Genomic DNA, 17,750 nt, shown 5'->3' on the forward strand with positions numbered 1-17,750 from the left:
TTGGGACTTGGAGTATAGCTCAAAAGAAGTACAGTTGCCTAGTAAGGACCTGAGTTCCATACACATCACACCTGCTTTTTGGAAATAAAATTTTATGCTAACGTGTTTAGTAGGGAAGAAGTTGTAACAGGCATGCAGTAATCATAATTTAACTGAAATAAGGATAAGAGAGCTGTGGCAACACATTTAGCTAAAGGGCGAGGACATGAGAAAGAGACCAGAGTTGGTCCAATACTGGTACCACCCTATCTCAAATTGTTAACAGACTCCCTGATTAAAATGAATCTTTGCTCGATAGGGCAAGGCAGTCAGGATTAGATAGAGATATCAACAACATGTATGAGCTTGGGTTGTTTCATAACACTGGTGTGTAGTGTGTTCATAAAGTATATAACCTCAGAGACAGACTCCTGAGCCTGTGAGAAGCCATCTTGAGCTCCGCCCTTTGATCACTGGCTGCCATTGTGGGTCACATTCTAGAACAGTGATGTGGAAGTCACTTGAGAAAGAGCCAGTGAGACAGATGAGGGTTGATTACAGCAGAAAGGCAGAGGCAGGTCACACCCTGAAGTGGCCTGACCATTGAATCAGCCCCACAGCCGGGGTCTCTGCACCTCTTCCCCTAGTTTACAATGGAGAGATATACACAAATCCCTGTGGAGGTTAGTGCCTTCTTTGCTCTCAGACCATTTATATTCACATTCTTCCAAAAGGAAGAGAAACTCCGAGACAGTGACAACAAAAAGCAACAGATCAAAATAGGGTGATAAAGAAGAGTGAAGCGTCTTGGCCCTTCAGTGCTTTGGTTGTTACATGATTTGAATGCATATTATGGGTAGGGACTGAACTTTCCCTTGAAAGGTTGAGATTTTGTTAAGGGTCCAGTTTTGCCTCTGAATTTGATGCACATTGTGATGACAAAGTGTTATGTTGTACTGCTCTGCTCCCTTCCCACTTTAAAGTGTTCTTTTGGTTTTAAACTCCATCATTTACAGCTCCATTTTTATCATGTCCATCCCCTCATACACATACCACTGCTGACTATTGGCTAGGGATTGGGAGTCCTGTGATAAGGTCACATTGTAATTGAGTGTTTTCTGGGGCCTCATTCAGTGGCTTATCTGAGACCTGAGTGGACTGTTTCAGCAAGATCTTATTAAAGTAGAAGGAAGATTCTACTAGATGTTCATAGTGACACATTTGGGAGACCTTTCTTGAACTGTGATGCCAAACAAATAAGCTTATTCCTCTCTCCCTCTATTCTTTTTCCCTCCTGTATTTTTTCTCAATAAACAGAACATGGAGATTAGACACTTGTCCCCTTGAGTTCCTTTTCAGAATCCATTTCCTTCTTCAAGGAAATAAAGCCCTAAGATTGGCATACATTACCTCTCTTCTAGTACTGTACTTGTTTAATATCATAAACACATAAAATTCGCGGTGTGCTGTGAAATTACTGTATGAATTTCTTGCACACATCGTTTTCTCTATCCTGCTCTTACTGGACAGTGTATTTTTAAGAATTTCTTGGTATTGATGCTTATACTGCTAATTTACTCATTTTTACTTCATTATATATGATCATAATTGATTTATTAATTTCCCTATTAATGTATAAGGGAACATTTTTTAATAAATGTGATTGGTGGTTTTGTGTACATAACCATATTTGAGAATTTCTTTAGGTATAGCTGAAGGGAGGATTGTGACCAGGGACATAAAATGAGATACCTTTTTTAAAAAAAACCGCACAGACATATGCACGCACCTGCATGCACACACACACACACACACACACACCTTTGAGGGTACAGATGTTGTAGATAGGACCTTCTCAATGCAGCTAGAAATTACCAAACTCTTTCCCCAGAGCACCTGTTTCAAATTACATGTCTTCCAAGAGTATGTGTGAGCTCTTTTCTACATTCTTGGTTGTGTCAAACAGCATTTCATGGGATGCATTTTGTACTTTCCTGATTGCTTTCCTAATTTTCTAGGACAGGGCTGGGTTTGTCATAAGCTGTTATTATGGATTTGTTGAATTTTGGTTTCATTGATTGCCACTCTGTCTAAGGCAAAAAACTTCTGGTTTGCTCTATTAGTCTCATAGCTCAGATCAGAATATAGCAATATAATAAGGGTTAACTTGATGTGTGTGTACGCACGCGTTTGTGTACATGCAAGCAGGTATAGAATGTAAGCACATACATGTGTAAACCTGGCATGTCTATAAATAAATGTCCATATTATAACCCCTGTTATAATCTTTATAGTCTTTCTATCCAAACACAATGCTTTGTATCATAACCAGTTAACAATACACAAGTCTAGTCTTCATTTCTTCCTTTCTTTATGTAAGCCGTGCAGTGACCTTTAATAGGCAAAACCAGTACCTGGGAGTGAAGCCTGCATACCCTGAATCAGTAAAGATCCCTCTCTGCTGTGGCCTAGAGCCTAGTATTTGAGATATATGATGTCCTATTAGGCAAAAATTGTCTTTTCCATATGAGACAAACCAAAGTTATAATGAGGTTCACTATTAAGTAGAAAATTATACCGGTAACCAATTGCATTTGTTGAGATTCCCATTGGCACAACTAATTCTTATTCATGTGAAATTTCTGAGACAGATGGCAACTTCAGCAGAAATTCATGAGACTAAGTGCTATATATTTTTTTTATTTTTTTAGAAATGTAAAAGTTAAAGAGAATAAACCTCAGCATTCTGCCCCCTCCCTTTCTCTCCATCATTCTCTGTGCCTCAGGCATTCCCAGTTCTACCAATTGCAAACCTTTCTGGCTTGACTCAGTTCCCTAAGCTGAGTTTTACTCTGACAGCATCTCAATTTAGTTTTGCTTCAGTTCAGGTCTAGTGGGATATATCTGACAAACTGCACAGCACACCTTAAACCAAGAGCAGTCCAGGATGTCTTAAGAGTGCACACAGACAGAGCCAGGAGTTAGAGTAGTGCCAGGCCACCCAGAAACTACCAAGGTTATTCCTGTTTCAGGAGAATCACTAAGTCACAGATGTGGTCTCTCAGTTCCAAACACCAATTTGTTGGGACTGGCACCACATGACCAGATGCTTTCCTGCCTTTCGGAAGTCATGGCCCAGAGGTTTCAGTCTATAAACTTATTCTATGAACATGACAGTCAAGAGTCACTCCTGTGACAGATAATGTAAGACACATCCAAGAAAGAGAGATTCTAGGCCAACATACTTTTAGGTGTCTACCAGAATTAGCTGCAAATGTACATATGTTCAAGATCTTTGAAGCTTCTGCTTTTTGCCCAGGAACAGTTTCACATATTCTGTTTCCTTAACAGTTCTTTCCCTAGATATTTCCTGGTTCTTTATCCAACTTGTATCTCCTTCTCATACCAAATTACAAATTTATCAACAAATTCTTGATTTCCTGGACTCCCAAAACTGAGCTTTGAGGACAAGAAGGGATCTTTTTCTGAGTACTTATTTATCTCTTTGATTAATAGAATGAGAAAGTTCAAATAGTGTGTGTAGCACTGTCTCTTTCTGGTGGGCCTTTGGTCCATTAAGCCTTTCTGAGATTTTTTTGTTGTCTTATTGCAGGAACATGACATTGAAACACCCCATGGTGTGGTCCACGTCACCATAAGGGGCTTACCAAAAGGAAACAGACCAGTTATACTGACATATCATGATATTGGGCTCAACCGTAAGTTATTTGATATACAACTTCACTTTTATTCATCATGTGTAATCTTTATATATTAAAGGAACAATAATATTCCTCTATTTACTTGTTTGTTTGCCTATCTATCTGTCTGTCTGTCTGTCTATCTATCTATCTATCAGCTTTTCAAGGCAGGTTTTCTCTGTGTAACAGCCCTGGCTGTCCTGGAACTCTCTTTGTAGAATAGGTTGGCCTTGAACTCACAAAGACTGCCTGTCTGATGCTGGTATTAAATAATGGCTAAAGGTGTGCACCACCACTACCCAGCCCTCTTCAGTTTATTTTTATTTTTCAGGTAGCATTCCATTTTAAATATTGTATGTGTATGAGTGTTTACTGCATGTGCACCACATGTGTGCTTGGTGCCTATGGAACTGCAGTTATAGACGATTATGAGCCACCATAGGTGCTAGGAACCAAACCTAGTCCTCAGTAAGAGCAGCAAGTGCTCTTAACCACTGAGCCATCCCCAAACAACAGTGTTACCTAATAGAGCAGAGCTAGTCTTCCTTTTTTTTTTTCTCTCTTCGAGACAGGATTTCTCTGTGTAGCCCAGACTGTCCTGGAACTCTCTCTGTAGACCTGGTTGGCCTCAAACTCACAGATATCCACCTGCCTCTGCCTCCCTAGTGCTGGGATTAAAGGCATGTGCCACATGTCTGGCTAAGCTAGTCTTTCTTACACTCTGTCTTTATTGTCATGTACAAGGTTAGCATCCTTAGGTAGTATACAGGGCACGTGATTGGGGGATTTTAGACTAAATTCTCATTTCTGTTATGTCCACTTCAGAAACACCTGCCAAAGTCATTTCCTACCCTGTTTTTGTTGTGTTCCTGGAGAATGAATGCAGGGCCACACTCATGCTAAGTGAGTGCTCTACCATGGCTAATGCCATGGTGCTGTTTACCTTTGAGGATAGGAAAGCTAGAGTCTTACTTAATTTTGTTGTGAGAAATTCTGAATTACTAACTTTTCTTTCTACAACCTATTGCTAGCTTCTTTAACTAGGTGTTCCATTAGGGTACAGTTTGAGTATTGTTAGATCCAAGCTGAAACGCAACAATACTACAAAATCTGAAGCTGTCTTAGTGCTGCTGTGGTGTGATGAGTAGAAATTTCTATGCCTGGCTTCATGTAATAAGTCACATTCAACACAGGTGCACTAAAATATTGCGTAAATAATCATTGGGCAATCTGTATTAGGTGTATGTTAGGTAAAAATGAATTTATATTCAAATTTGACTTCTAACCAGAAGATTAATCATTATTTATATGCAGATAATTCAAAATACAAAATCCTTGGCACTTCTGTTTAAAAAAAAAAGTTGTAGAAAAATAACACTGAACATCTGGAATGAGATTAGGCTCAAGTTAGGGATAGTGTAATGCCAGTACTTGGAATGTCATTCTAACTACAGGTGAACAGACTCTGCCAACCTGTGTCCTGCCGGCTGCTCTGGCTTCCAGAGGTGACCTGTGTTGAGTTGACAGCCAAGGGCTGATCCTTAGCATGAGGAGTGATCCTTAGCATGAGCTGATCCTAGGCTAAGAGGGTAAAAAAGAAGCAGCATCTCCTCCATGCACATATCTGACAAGAGACAAAGTCCCATGTGGTGAGCATCTACTCAGGATGTCCTCTAGCTACGGTTAGGGGAAGATTAGTGTGTCCTCGTCAGATAGAGGAACGAGGTGCATGGAAGACAACATTGTAGGTACAAGATTATTTCGTGCACCACCAGGAAACCCAGCAAACATCCATAAGGTGGTTCCTACTCTGAACCCATTGCGTAGAGCTGAGGACCAGGCGCTCTGCAGTCACTGAGGCCCCGCCTATGGAGTCTTCCTTCAGCAGCTTGAGTGACAGGCTGTGTGCAGACACCTGCCTTGAGTGGACTGCAGCTGAAGGAGCAGTGGCACAGCTTTGCTGGGCAGAGGAAAACCGGGGAGAGCTGGAGAACTCGTGACCCACAGGTGTTCTTATCTCACAGATAAATCCTGTTTCAACACGTTCTTCAACTTCGAGGACATGCAGGAGATCACTCAGCACTTTGCTGTCTGTCATGTGGACGCCCCAGGCCAGCAAGAAGGGGCACCCTCCTTCCCAACAGGGTAAGGCCACAGGGAAGATCTCCGGGAGGCATGCAGGCCAAAGGACAAAGGGGTGGATGGACGGTAGGGGCTCTGTGCTGTGTCTCCCTCCCCCTGATGCTCTCACATCTAGGTGCTGCTTGCCTGTCTTTCGGCCCCAGGTCTCAGAAGCCTGTGTGTGAGTGTGGAGGGCCTGTGTGTGTTTTCACATACCCAGGAGTGCATCTTCGTGGCCAGGACCTATGCACCTACAGTCACGAGGCAGAATGTGTCTGGAACACCACTTCTGATCTGTCCCTGACTCCTTTGTTTTACATTTGTCACTTCTGTGTCTCTTCTTAAAGTGCCAAACACATAGGCTGAGCCCAGACTCCTTTGAACTTGCTCTGGGAGTGCCTTCCCATTTGAGTTCCCACCAAGGTGGCTTTTGGACACCTGGGAACCCTTTATTCTGAAGCCATCTTGACAGGCAAGGACACCATCTGGCTGGCCTTGCCACTCAACATCATCCTAAACTTGCTCTGCATGTCAGCGTCACAGACTCCCAAGTCTGTGACAGGGTGCCAGTGAGAGGTTCTGAGGGACGAGGGAGACCTTCCTGTCTTGTCCTGCATTTCCCAGTAACTTCTAGAGAGTCTGCACCTGCATGGAACCCAGGCTCTTCCAGACACCGTTTAAATGCTTGTGTTTGTTAGTTCACTTGATCCACACAGCCCTGTTGGATCTGTGTCAGTGTACAAATAAGTAGCTGATCTGGGATTTTACCCCAAGAAGTCTTGTTACAAAATCTTAGTTGACTCTTTCCAAGTTGTTGTGTCTCTGAAATACAGGTTGTCATTCACCTAGATGGTATCCATCAAGCTTTTTCCTGACTTGTGCATAAATAGTTTTAAGCACACTCTACCTCTTATAGTGTTTACCAGATGCAGTCTGAGCTCCCTGTTGGTTAGAGAGCATATTCTCCCTCCTTATATAGGTGGCTATTTACTATATACACATGCACACACTTCCTCTAATGCAATTTAACATTGTGTGTGTGTGTGTGTGTGTGTGTGTGTGCATGTATATCCTGTTCTTCTTTGACTCTATCATCTCTGTGTTGTTTTCTTTACTCTTTCTCTGGGTGAGTGAGCTCCTGGACCTTCCTGGCCATTTTAGAATCAGTTAATATCCTAATAAAGTAGTTTATAAAAGAAACATTATCCTACACCTAAGTGAAATAAATGAGCATATATTTTGAGGAACCCAAGTGTTTTAATGGTGCATAGATCCAGGAAAGTGACATTTCCTGCTGCAGCTAACTGCCTAAATATGATTGGCAGACTGAGCTACTTCCTGAGTCGACTCTTGCTGCTGGACATTCCTGAGCCTGGGAGTGACTGTTACGGGTTTGGAGATAGCGCATAGTGGGCCATCCAACCAGTTCTCTTCCTATAGCTTCCTCTGGTATAAGGAGTGTGGCCCCTTTAACTTCCTTCCTCACATGGCAGTCATGGAGGGTTATGGAGCAGGCCACAGTTGTTTGTAAACACCACATCACATCCTTTTGACTTTGGTTTAAGAAAAAAAAAATTGTGTGTTTCTTCTCTAAGACTTTTGGGCTGGTCAAGGTCTCCTAGTGACTGGGCACTGTGGGGGCCTTCTGATCAGAAGGTGTCCTTCTGGATTTCAGGTATCAATACCCCACCATGGATGAACTAGCTGAAATGCTGCCTCCTGTTCTTACACACTTAAGGTGAGTAGATTATACAGTCTTCCACTTTCTTCCCCCTCGTTGCTACAAATGGAACCCAGGTATCCTTACATTGAGATCTGTGCCCAGCCCTATCGCCTTAGTATTTTGTTTTGACAAACAGAAGAGTCTGTGTGTTCATTACACTTAGTTGGGAGATGGGTGTATTGACAATCACAATAAACACCTTAGACAAATAGGTCTATATCTCAGTGATAGAGCATGTGTTTTGCAAGTATTGTGCTCTGAGATTGATCTTTAGCACCAAGCATTATTAGTACAAAGAAGTCTGGTATTATGGTAGATAAAAGGTAGGTTTTTCTTAAAAGAAACTAGCTAGGGAATGTCTCTCAGAGTAGGTGCCATACAGTCTAGGACAGAGAACCAGGGCAAAAGAAAGACTAATTATAAGATCAAGTAGAAAAAAGGCATGTTGTAAATTTGGAAACACAGACCAGATTCCATAGGCTGAAAGGTCAGATAAAAGTTGAGAATGTTTCCTTTATTGGTATAAAGGAAAGGCATCAAGGGATTTTAATCCTTGACAGATACACAAATTAGAATTTTAAAGTAATTATATATCAGTAGAACTATTTAGCATAAAATAAAGAGTTATTCCTGTTGTGTTCATTTATAGAGGAGTAAACGCAAAAAGCATTGAGAAAAGTTAAACAGTCACAGTAGTTTAGGAAAAGATAAGGATAACTTGGTTCTTGATTCTGTCAAGGGATGGATTAAAATACATTGAAGAGAGGGCTCAGCAGTTGAGATTCCTGCTCCTGCAGAGAACCTGAGTCTGGTCAGCTTCTATGTTGGGTGACTGACAACTGCCTGTAGCTCCAGCTCCACTTTGCACTCACCCTGTACTTACCACACACAGACACAGGTGTAGACACATAAATAAAATCATCTTTAAAAATAAAAGAAAGCTTAAAGTTATAAAAATGTGAAGTGGGTAGTACTTAATGGAAATAGTTCTTTCTGGGTAGTTTTGACAAGATGCTGTTGAATTTTGAGATCTGTCTGCCTCTGCCTCCTAAGTCCTGAGATTAAAGGTATGCATCCTCATGCCCATGGCATATTTCATTTAACTATAAAAAAAAGTGGATGGTGTTACCCTTAGATAAAACACCAAAGATTGAGAAGTAAAAGAAGCTTGTCTTAGCACCTAAGACCCTGCATATACATGCAGCTTGAATTCTTTCCAGAGGTAATTGACTCTATCCATTGTTGATGTGTCTTATTCATAGTCTAAAGAGCATCATTGGTATTGGAGTTGGAGCAGGAGCCTACATCCTCAGCCGATTTGCAGTAAGTACAGGAAGGATTAGTCTCAACTCCCTGAGGTAGTGTGTGAGTCCCAGCTGGGTGCTTGCTTGTGCTGGTTGTGTAGGTTCCAGCTGCTCCAGCCACATGTGTGTGTAAAGCTTGCTTTGTGTGTAGAGGACCTGAAAATCTACAGATGAGGACAGCACATTGTAAAGAGACACAGCCACAGCTTCTGAGGGGATTGCTACAGCCATGAAAAGTGAGCTTGGGAAGAGCTGACACCATAGTGTAACAGAACAGTGGGTCTGCAGTTTCCTACCAAACCCTGTGGAAGGACTCCTGTTGTGAGATTCCTCCTGGACCACAGGAAAGTGTTTCTTTGGGGTGGCATTCCCTATTCAGATGGCTGTAGGGGAAAAAATGTCAAGAACCCGTGTTGTAGCACAGCAGCCCACATAAGCCCCTATGCCAAGTGTTTTAGCACACTTGCCCATAAGGAAGTCCCCTGTGAGTTGGACAGTTGAGCATGCCCTCCTCTGCTGTCTTCCCTAAGCAGCCATGCAAGGGGAGATGCCCCAATAGCGTTTTGAGAGACCGGTTCCCAGGTGCTGGGTCAGATTTCAAGAGGTTTTGTCTGAAGTGCTCCAGAGCACCTCTCTGCAGCCTTCCTTCCAGGCACAAGGCAGCGAGGCACAGCACAGACCTGCTGACCGTGTCCACTGCTTGAAAAGAGTGGGAGTGAGAGTCTTACATCGTTGTCTCTGTCTCTCTCTCAGCTCAATCATCCAGAGCTGGTAGAAGGTCTTGTGCTCATTAACATTGACCCGTGTGCTAAAGGCTGGATTGACTGGGCAGCTTCCAAAGTAAGTACTACATGGGGGTGACCATCTGTTCAATTTCTGGTCTCTTAGAAAATTACCTCGTTATGAAGTTTAAAAGCAAAATGAGATGTTTTGTTTTTTTGAATGTTGTGAATTAAATGTGCTATGCAAGCATTCTTAACATCAAGCTCCACCTATAACCCCTCACAAAATGTTTCAAGAATATAACTTGCAAATGTTTACACAGGTAATCACTACCCAGCCAGATATGGAATATTTTCAGATTTTCTACCTGTTTTGAAGCTTCATGTGATTGTTATTGTAGATTATAGTGTTGTGTGTCTCACTGCTTATCATTACAACAACAAGGAGTCTCGTGCCATCATATTTCTTTCTTCCTTGTGGTATAGGGAATAAGCCCAGGCCATTTCACATTCTAGGCAAATACTGTAATGTTATGCTATACCCCAAGTCTTACTGTAGTTTTTAAAGTTATAGGTTATGACTTGAATTTCCCTAAAAGGCAATGACATCTCTGTCTATTGTTGGAATATTCTTATAAAGTTCCTTTCAAAATCCTCTGCCCCTTTTGTAGGGTTCTCCATTCAACATAAAAACATTTTGCATGTATGGGTCTGGAGAGATGGTTCAGATGTTAAGCAAACTGATTGCTTTTCCAATTCCAGGTAAATGAGACCCTGCATATACTTTCTACCTATCAGCAGACCAGAGTCCAAAGTCTGTCCACCCCTCCCCACACTCATTTACATTTGAGAAGTACTACCTTCTCTATCTTTGGATGGAGTGTACCAGGATTGCTGTTGCCAGCTGCTGTGCAGTTCTCACAGTCTGACTCATGTGAAATGTGCTCACCTGTCTAGTACACCACCCCCACACTTAGATGTGTAACAACCTAGTGACATTCATAGGACACTTTGGGTGTCTGAGCATTGTGAATAGTGCAGCACATGAAGTGAGTAACTAATCCTCCTCCTGTAGCCTACGGCTCACTGACAGCCCACAGGATGATTTCAGGCCACCTTTCCTCCTTAATCTTTGACCCATGTCCATGCCTCTCCCTCATCTCCTCTTCTGCATCCCACCTCCAACTCCATACTTCACCTGCGAATCAAGTCCTCAGTAGGAATCCCATCCCAAGCCCCGAAGAAAGCTTAGAGGAGAATTGGCAAGATCATTTGAGCTGGAGATGTTTCTGAAAATAGACTGTCTCCAGATTTACACAGATTGCTGCATTTATTAGATATGAGATGCATCATTTTGAAATGGGAAGGATTGGGAGGAAAACGTTCAAAATGTGAGAACATTCTGTAAATATAGCTATTCCTCCCACTGCCTGAAATAAAGATGGCTACAGCTGGGAGGAATTCTTCTGCCCCTTGCACGTCTTGGACAGGGTTGTAAATCAACCCAGTGGAGATGCTGAAATGGGGCAGGAGCGAAGCAGCAGACTGCCAGAGTCTCGGCTGTCACAGTTTTGAAGGAATGGCCACTATTCCTTCCAGCCCCACTTCAAGGCAAGCTCTGCTCATACCATGGAAAGAACTCTTAGTTTGTTCCTTACACTTTTGCTTTTTCCACATTCCTTTGAAATGATACTGATCTGTGTTTTTTGGTTTGTTTTTGAAAGATGATCTGTGTAAAGGACACCTTCCTTTAGTGGACAGCCAGTGAAATGCTCACATATGCTCACTCTCCTAACATGGTTTTTATCTTCTAGCTCTCAGGCTTGACAACCAACATTGTGGACATAATTTTGGCTCATCACTTTGGGCAGGTAAGCACCTGTGCAAGCTGAAGAGCTGGGTTTACTGGCTTTGTTGTGCTTTAGGAAAGAAAGAGGTACCTTGCAATCTGCTGCATCCTGGCAGATAGCATGACCCATGCAGTCAGAGGGCATGTGGTCCTGCAAAGGCCAGGCCTGTGGGACAGGCTTCTCTTAGCCTCAGGGATCTTGGCACTTGGAGAGTGACAGAAAACAGCATGTCCCCCACCTGTCCCCTGTGAGCAGAATGCCATCTGTGAATGTTTGACAACACCAGTGCCTCACCAGACATCTTTAGAGCCATCAGGAGGTTCAGGAAAGGCTTCACAGAAACACAAACTTCAGAAGAAGAAGGAAAAAGCAGAGCGCTAAAATGTTACTGTGAGAGGAGCCTAGAGATGATCTTATTCAGCCCCCATGGACTGATGGACACTGAAATCTAGAGCAGGGTGGCCATTGTCCCGTGGGTAATTGTTGGTGGGGATTTGCCTCCAGTCCTGTTTTCAAAGGGAAAAGTGAGTGAAGTGAGTGATGGAGAAGCAGCAATGAGACCAAGAGCTGTGAGTGGCTGGAGTGTGGAGGGAACAGTTCCAGCGGGGAGTAAAGGCTGCTCAGTGTGCATACTTAATATTCTAAATATGCCTAAAGGAAAGTGGAAGGGTTGGAGAGATCTATGTATGTGCTAAGTAGATTTTTTTTTTTTTTCCCATCTTGTGTATGGTGTATAAGCCTGGGTCCTCTGGAAGAACAGCCAATGCTGTTAACCACTGAGCCATCTCATTTGGCTTTATTTTAAGATTAGGAAACCATAGGGCAGTAACAGTATAATATGCCACCATTGTCCACATAGAGTATGATGGAGCTGACATTTGAATGAAGGTCTAGCTCCAAAGTAATAGTCTTTCTTTCAATGTTTTCTTTTATTACATTTTATCAGTGTAACAAATTTACTTTTATTTTAGAGGAAAGAGCTTATACAGGCTTGTTACAGAAAATCTGCAACCCATCTCATTTCCTGTTTCTTCCAGGCAGTCACTCTTAAGTCTCCTGATTCCTCCCTCTCTTGCCTCTGAGACAGTGCCTATGCCCAGGCATGGCCTCAGACTTGGACCCTCTTCCTTCAGCTTTCCAAGTGCTGGCATTTTAACCTCTTTCTTTTGGTGGTGGGTGGCCTCCATCCATATTGTTTCCTGGATAAAGGAGACACGTTCACATATACTATAATGCACTCACTGTAAGCGCATGTCTCAGACCTTTGTCCTCTGTATTCTAATGTAGCCACCATATATATTATTGTATAGAACATTTCTGTCCACCAAAAAAAAGGTTCTCTTATGTTCTTCCTACTTACTGATCCCCCTAAACAAAGTCCTTATTATTACCTCTCTTCTCTACTTTTGCCTGCTCATGAGCTTCAAATAAGTCAAATCTCAGTGTATACTGTCTGGGCATTACATGTTTTGCTCTATGTAACTGTCTTTACATATGCCATGCCTTATATACCAGTTGGTACCCTCATCTCATGCAGAATATGGAACTGAAATATAATGTGGCAAATAAAAAAGATATTAGCCATTCAGTGTTTCTATATATTAGTAACTCCTGAGCACTACCCCAAGTCCCCTCATGAGCAGAAAGGCTATTGCCACTGAAAATACAAACCAAACAAAATAGACTTGTTTTGCAGCCCAGTTTACTGGTGTTTTCTTTCACTTGTTCTAGGAGGAGTTGCAGGCCAATTTGGACCTCATTCAGACCTACCGACTGCACATTGCCCAAGACATCAACCAAGAAAACCTCCAGCTCTTCTTGGGTTCCTACAATGGGTAGAGTTGGTTCTCATTCCTTCAGCTAATGGTGTAGACCAGCTCTTAAGTCTGGGTGATATCTAAGGAAGCAGAGAGGAGGAATAATCTACTGTTATTGTTGTATTGCCTATGCTGTTTGATCATTCTAGGATGGAAGGGCTATAAGACAGAGTTTAGAAGGAGCTTAATTACATATATTCCAGAAAAACAATGGTAGGCACCAGAGGGATGGAATCGTATGTAGAAAGACAATGGAGAGAGCACTAGGGCTTAGTTTTGATTCTGTTTGCTGATACCTCATCATGAAGCAGGCAGAATAACATTTGAGTGTAAGCCAACTCCCTTTCCCTTGAGTATTTCAAACTTTACTTTCCTATCTCTGCAAATCTGAGGGTAGGCTGAAGAGAGAGCACCGAGTCTTACCTTACCCATAGTTTTTCCAGAGAGGGAATATGATGGGAAAGGCTAAATTTGTCAGCTGTAAGCTTGCAGAGTTACATAGCCAGTAATGTACATTGCTAAGTTTTCAATCTGGTCTGGAGAGCTTTCCTACTTTCAATTGAAATCAAAAAGGTAAAAGTTCTCCTCCTAAGGGGCTCATTCCTAAAGACCACTTGGAAAATTCAAGTTACCTTGAGGATTGCAGTAGTGCTCCTGTTTGAGTTTTAAAGTTCTCCCCCTTCTTAGCATCCCATAAAATCCCTGTTCCTGCTCTATAGCTTGCAGGGTGCCATGGAAACAGCTGCTCAGGAGAACAGCTCAGGGCCTTTCCTTCTTCAGGTGCAAAGAGTGTTCCTAGTCCATCATGCTTTGGATTACATGTGTAGGAAAACACATGAAGGGCCATGATTTTCCTGCAGACGATATTGATTCTGCTTTGTTTGTCTAGACGCAGAGACCTGGAGATTGAAAGACCTATACTGGGCCAAAACGACAACAGGTCGAAAACATTAAAGTAAGTTCCTCAGTCTCCCGACTGCATCGCTGTGTCTTCCTGTCACGACGAATCCATTGTCCACAGTGTTTGTGCTTACTTGGGACTGACTCCTCTTCTCCCGCGTGTCCGTAGGTGTTCTACTTTACTGGTGGTAGGGGACAGTTCACCTGCTGTGGAGGCTGTGGTGAGTATGTGCTGATGTGAGGAGGCTGGGACAGAAGTGTAGTCAGGTGTGTGTGGCAGGCACACAGCTGACACGGTGTCACAGAACACGACCACACCGGTCATGCTGTACCTAGTTGCACCTTCTGGGTTTTACTTTTATTTACATATTTTGAAAGTCAATTCCTCAGTAGTCACCAGGTCTCATCGAATTTATCCTTGATGGCTCTGTGTGCTGCTGTCTGTTCTGTGGCGATTGTTGTCAGATTTTTGACACTCAGCCTTCCACTTAAGGGAAGTTAACCACCACTGCTGAGAGCCTCCAACCCTTCCCCTTGTGTTGACTTAAATAGCACATTCACTAACCAGATAAAATAGTTTAACCAGATAAAATAAGGCCTTTTCATCTTATTTCCACACTCCTGTTTTTTGAGAGGTAGGGCCTTATCTGAAACACAGCAGACACTCCTCTAATCACAGTTAGATCTGATGCCCCGGCCAGAACCCTCATGCTTCTGGTGGTAGCTCTAAGTAGACCTGAGTGATAGCTCTGGGACACCAAGGAGGCACTGCACAAGTGCTAATTCAGAACTGACACTGGTTTTGCTCACTAATTCAGCAACATTTTCAACATCCTGTTTGTTCAGGGCTGAGGAATAACATATTTGGGGATTTGGAAAATGCATAGATGTGTTGAGACTGGCCATTGAGGCTGAGAATATAGCTCAAGGCATATTATCATGCAAGGCCTTGCAAGAAAACACACACACACATCCCTGGTGATGGTGGTTAGTTAAACATGGAGACACTGTGCATTGTATGAATTACAAAGCATGCTTTATTATGCTAAATCCAAGTATGGGAGTTGACTTCTTAGAAAATATTTATAGCGTATCTACTATATTCTGAGCCCTGTGACTGGCCATTAGATATCCACTTTAAATTCTATCTGTAGAATCATTACATATTCTATAGAAAAATGGTACATTTGTCTATACAACCTGCATTGTCATTCACATAGGACAAATTAAACCTCTGACTTGAACTTGGCTTTTAGATCATCTCCTGATTTTAGAGGAGTTTTGTATACCTGGCCATCAGCAATCCCAAGATGCAAAGTCCACCTGGATTGCTGCCTCTTGCGTAGGTAACCAGAGCCACTCCCTAATGGCCACTGCCTCTTTAATATGTCACATGTGCCACTGCTGTCCTGAACCACTCAGACCTTGTCACCTCAGAAACCATGTTGCCCTCCACAGTGAGCTCCAGTCTGCCCTGAATTTGCCTCTGTGTGCATCTTCACATTATATTCGCCACTATAGTGTCCTGCACGGTCCTCCTTTTTCTACCTCTGGAAGTCTCTAGACACTCACCTTTTCTTCTTGTCTGTCTCTGAAAACCCTACGTGACCTTCTGTGTCTTCATTCCACACAGCTGTGAAGTTTTTGAAGTTATTTCGTTTTCACCCCCACTGATTTCTAAGCTCTTATCACAGGTTTTATGTGTATATTCTTAGAAAACATAAGGGAAAGCTTGTTGATCAAATAAGCCATAAATTATTGTCCTTCTAGAGCTGGAGGTATATAGCTTGGTGATGGGCATGTGCTCAGTGATTATCTTTTCACCATATTTTCTTTGAGGTCCCTAGCTTCATGGATAGAAGGGTATAAGATCCTAAACATAGAGATGTACCATGCTGTCATCCCTAATTTTGCTGACCATTGCAAGGGAACAGTCACAGAAGAATTCAGCTTCATACTGGGGGCCAGAGACCTTGAGGCAGAGAGTCAGTGGTTGGGGAGTGGCAGCCCTCATTCCAGGCAGGAGGGCCTGAGCAGGGAGGTGGAAACAAAGCACAGGCCCAGGTGAAAGGCCAGTTGTGCTGGGGCAGCATGGAGGAGATCCCAGCAGGACAGGGCCACAGTCCTGTTCGCCTCTCAGAGAAGGAACATACCTTGCCCACATGTCATGGCCAGCAGGAAGAGCCGTTAGATTCAGCATGTTGTTCATTAAAGACAATAGCATCAGAAAAGGAAATGAAAAAAAATTTAAATGAACTCTAAACCATCACACAAAGTGTGTATCACACATGACAATCTCTTAGGCTTATAAGATCACTGGCATGGTAATTATAGCAATTTATAAAATTGTTTTCTTTTTCAGGTTGAATGTAATTCTCGTCTCGACCCTATAAATACAACTTTGCTAAAGGTAATGTGTCTTTTTTCACAGCCAAACATATGTGTTAAGTTAGACATGCTTCATCTCTGTTTCCATACAGAATGATTCTCTTTTCTCTGCTCATGGGCAGTTGGCTCTCTCTCTCTCTCTCTTTCTCTCTCAGGCTAAGAATGATACATTAACTACATTTATGTATTTACTGGTGATGGATAACATGTGCAAAGACACACAAGGACAGGTTACAGAACAAGTCAGTTCTTTCTACCACATGAGCCTCAAGGGTGGGACTCAGGTTGTCAGGCCTGGCTGCATTTGCTGCTAGCATTTTTATCCTCTGATCCAGCTCACCAGCCTAAAGAATGTATTTTCTAAATGCTTGTATCTTGCCCACCAAAAAAAAAGAAAAAAGAAAAAAAAAGAAAAAAGAAGTTGGCACATGCCTGTAATCAGGAGATACAAATGTATCTCATTGGGCTACATAGAGAGTCCCTGTCTGGAAGAAAAGAAAAAGAAGAAAGCAAGCTGGGATGGTGGCCTATGCCTCTAATTCCAACTCTTAGGAGACTGAGGCAGGAGGATTTCTTTAAGTTTGAAGCCAGCCTGAGCTATATGAGTTCTAGACTATCCTGAACTACAAAACACACAAGCAAATAAAGATCGGAATATTTATAACCCTGTTTCTGTTTTCCCCCATTTATGTCATAACCATTTTCCCATCCCACTGACTATCCCGAGTCCTGTTGTGGGTTTTGTTTGTTTGTTTTTTAGTTTTGGGTTTTTTTGTTTGTTTGTTTTGTTTTGTTTTTGGCTTTTCAAAATAGGGTTTCTTTGTATAGCTTTGTAGCCTGTCCTGAAACTAGCTCTGTAGACCAGGCTGGCCTCGAACTCATAGAGATACACCTGCCTCTGCCTCCCGAGTGCTGGGACTAAAGGTGTGCACCAACAATGCCCTGCCATCCTGTTATGTTTTAAAGGAAACTTATAAGAATGTCTTAGTGATAAGGGGTACATTTTTTCTCTTAGACCTCCTTGCACTTGTTAAAAGTGTCTAGATTGTCAAGATTCACCCTGGAAGGGTGGTGGCAGTTCACTTTTAATCCCAGCACTTGGAAGGCAAAGGCAGGCAAATCTCTGAGTTCAAGACTAGCCTGATCTACCAAGTGAGTTCCAAGATAGCCAAGGCTACATGGAAAAACCCTGTCTCTAAAAACAAAAACAAAACAGAAAAAAGATTTACCCTTATGAAGTGTCCC

The 17,750-nt window shown here is 42.4% G+C and overlaps 1 protein-coding gene across 4 annotated transcripts in view; it reads left to right on the forward strand.

The window, feature by feature from the left end:
• LOC127224677 (protein NDRG3) overlaps window positions 1–17,750 on the forward strand; it is a 61,718-nt gene that overhangs the window by 35,935 nt on the left and 8,033 nt on the right. For all 4 annotated transcript variants that reach the window (XM_051187780.1, XM_051187798.1, XM_051187789.1 and 1 more), the window contains 10 exons: window positions 3,593–3,698; window positions 5,705–5,825; window positions 7,477–7,539; window positions 8,787–8,847; window positions 9,582–9,668; window positions 11,365–11,421; window positions 13,132–13,235; window positions 14,107–14,172; window positions 14,287–14,338; window positions 16,480–16,527. In XM_051187780.1, coding sequence (XP_051043737.1) covers window positions 3,593–3,698; window positions 5,705–5,825; window positions 7,477–7,539; window positions 8,787–8,847; window positions 9,582–9,668; window positions 11,365–11,421; window positions 13,132–13,235; window positions 14,107–14,172; window positions 14,287–14,338; window positions 16,480–16,527 — 765 coding nt within the window. The remainder of the gene's footprint in view (window positions 1–3,592; window positions 3,699–5,704; window positions 5,826–7,476; window positions 7,540–8,786; window positions 8,848–9,581; window positions 9,669–11,364; window positions 11,422–13,131; window positions 13,236–14,106; window positions 14,173–14,286; window positions 14,339–16,479; window positions 16,528–17,750) is intronic.

The sequence above is a fragment of the Phodopus roborovskii genome, unplaced genomic scaffold (assembly GCF_943737965.1).
Source record: "Phodopus roborovskii unplaced genomic scaffold, PHOROB, whole genome shotgun sequence".
In the NCBI taxonomy this organism is placed as follows: Eukaryota; Metazoa; Chordata; class Mammalia; order Rodentia; family Cricetidae; genus Phodopus; species Phodopus roborovskii.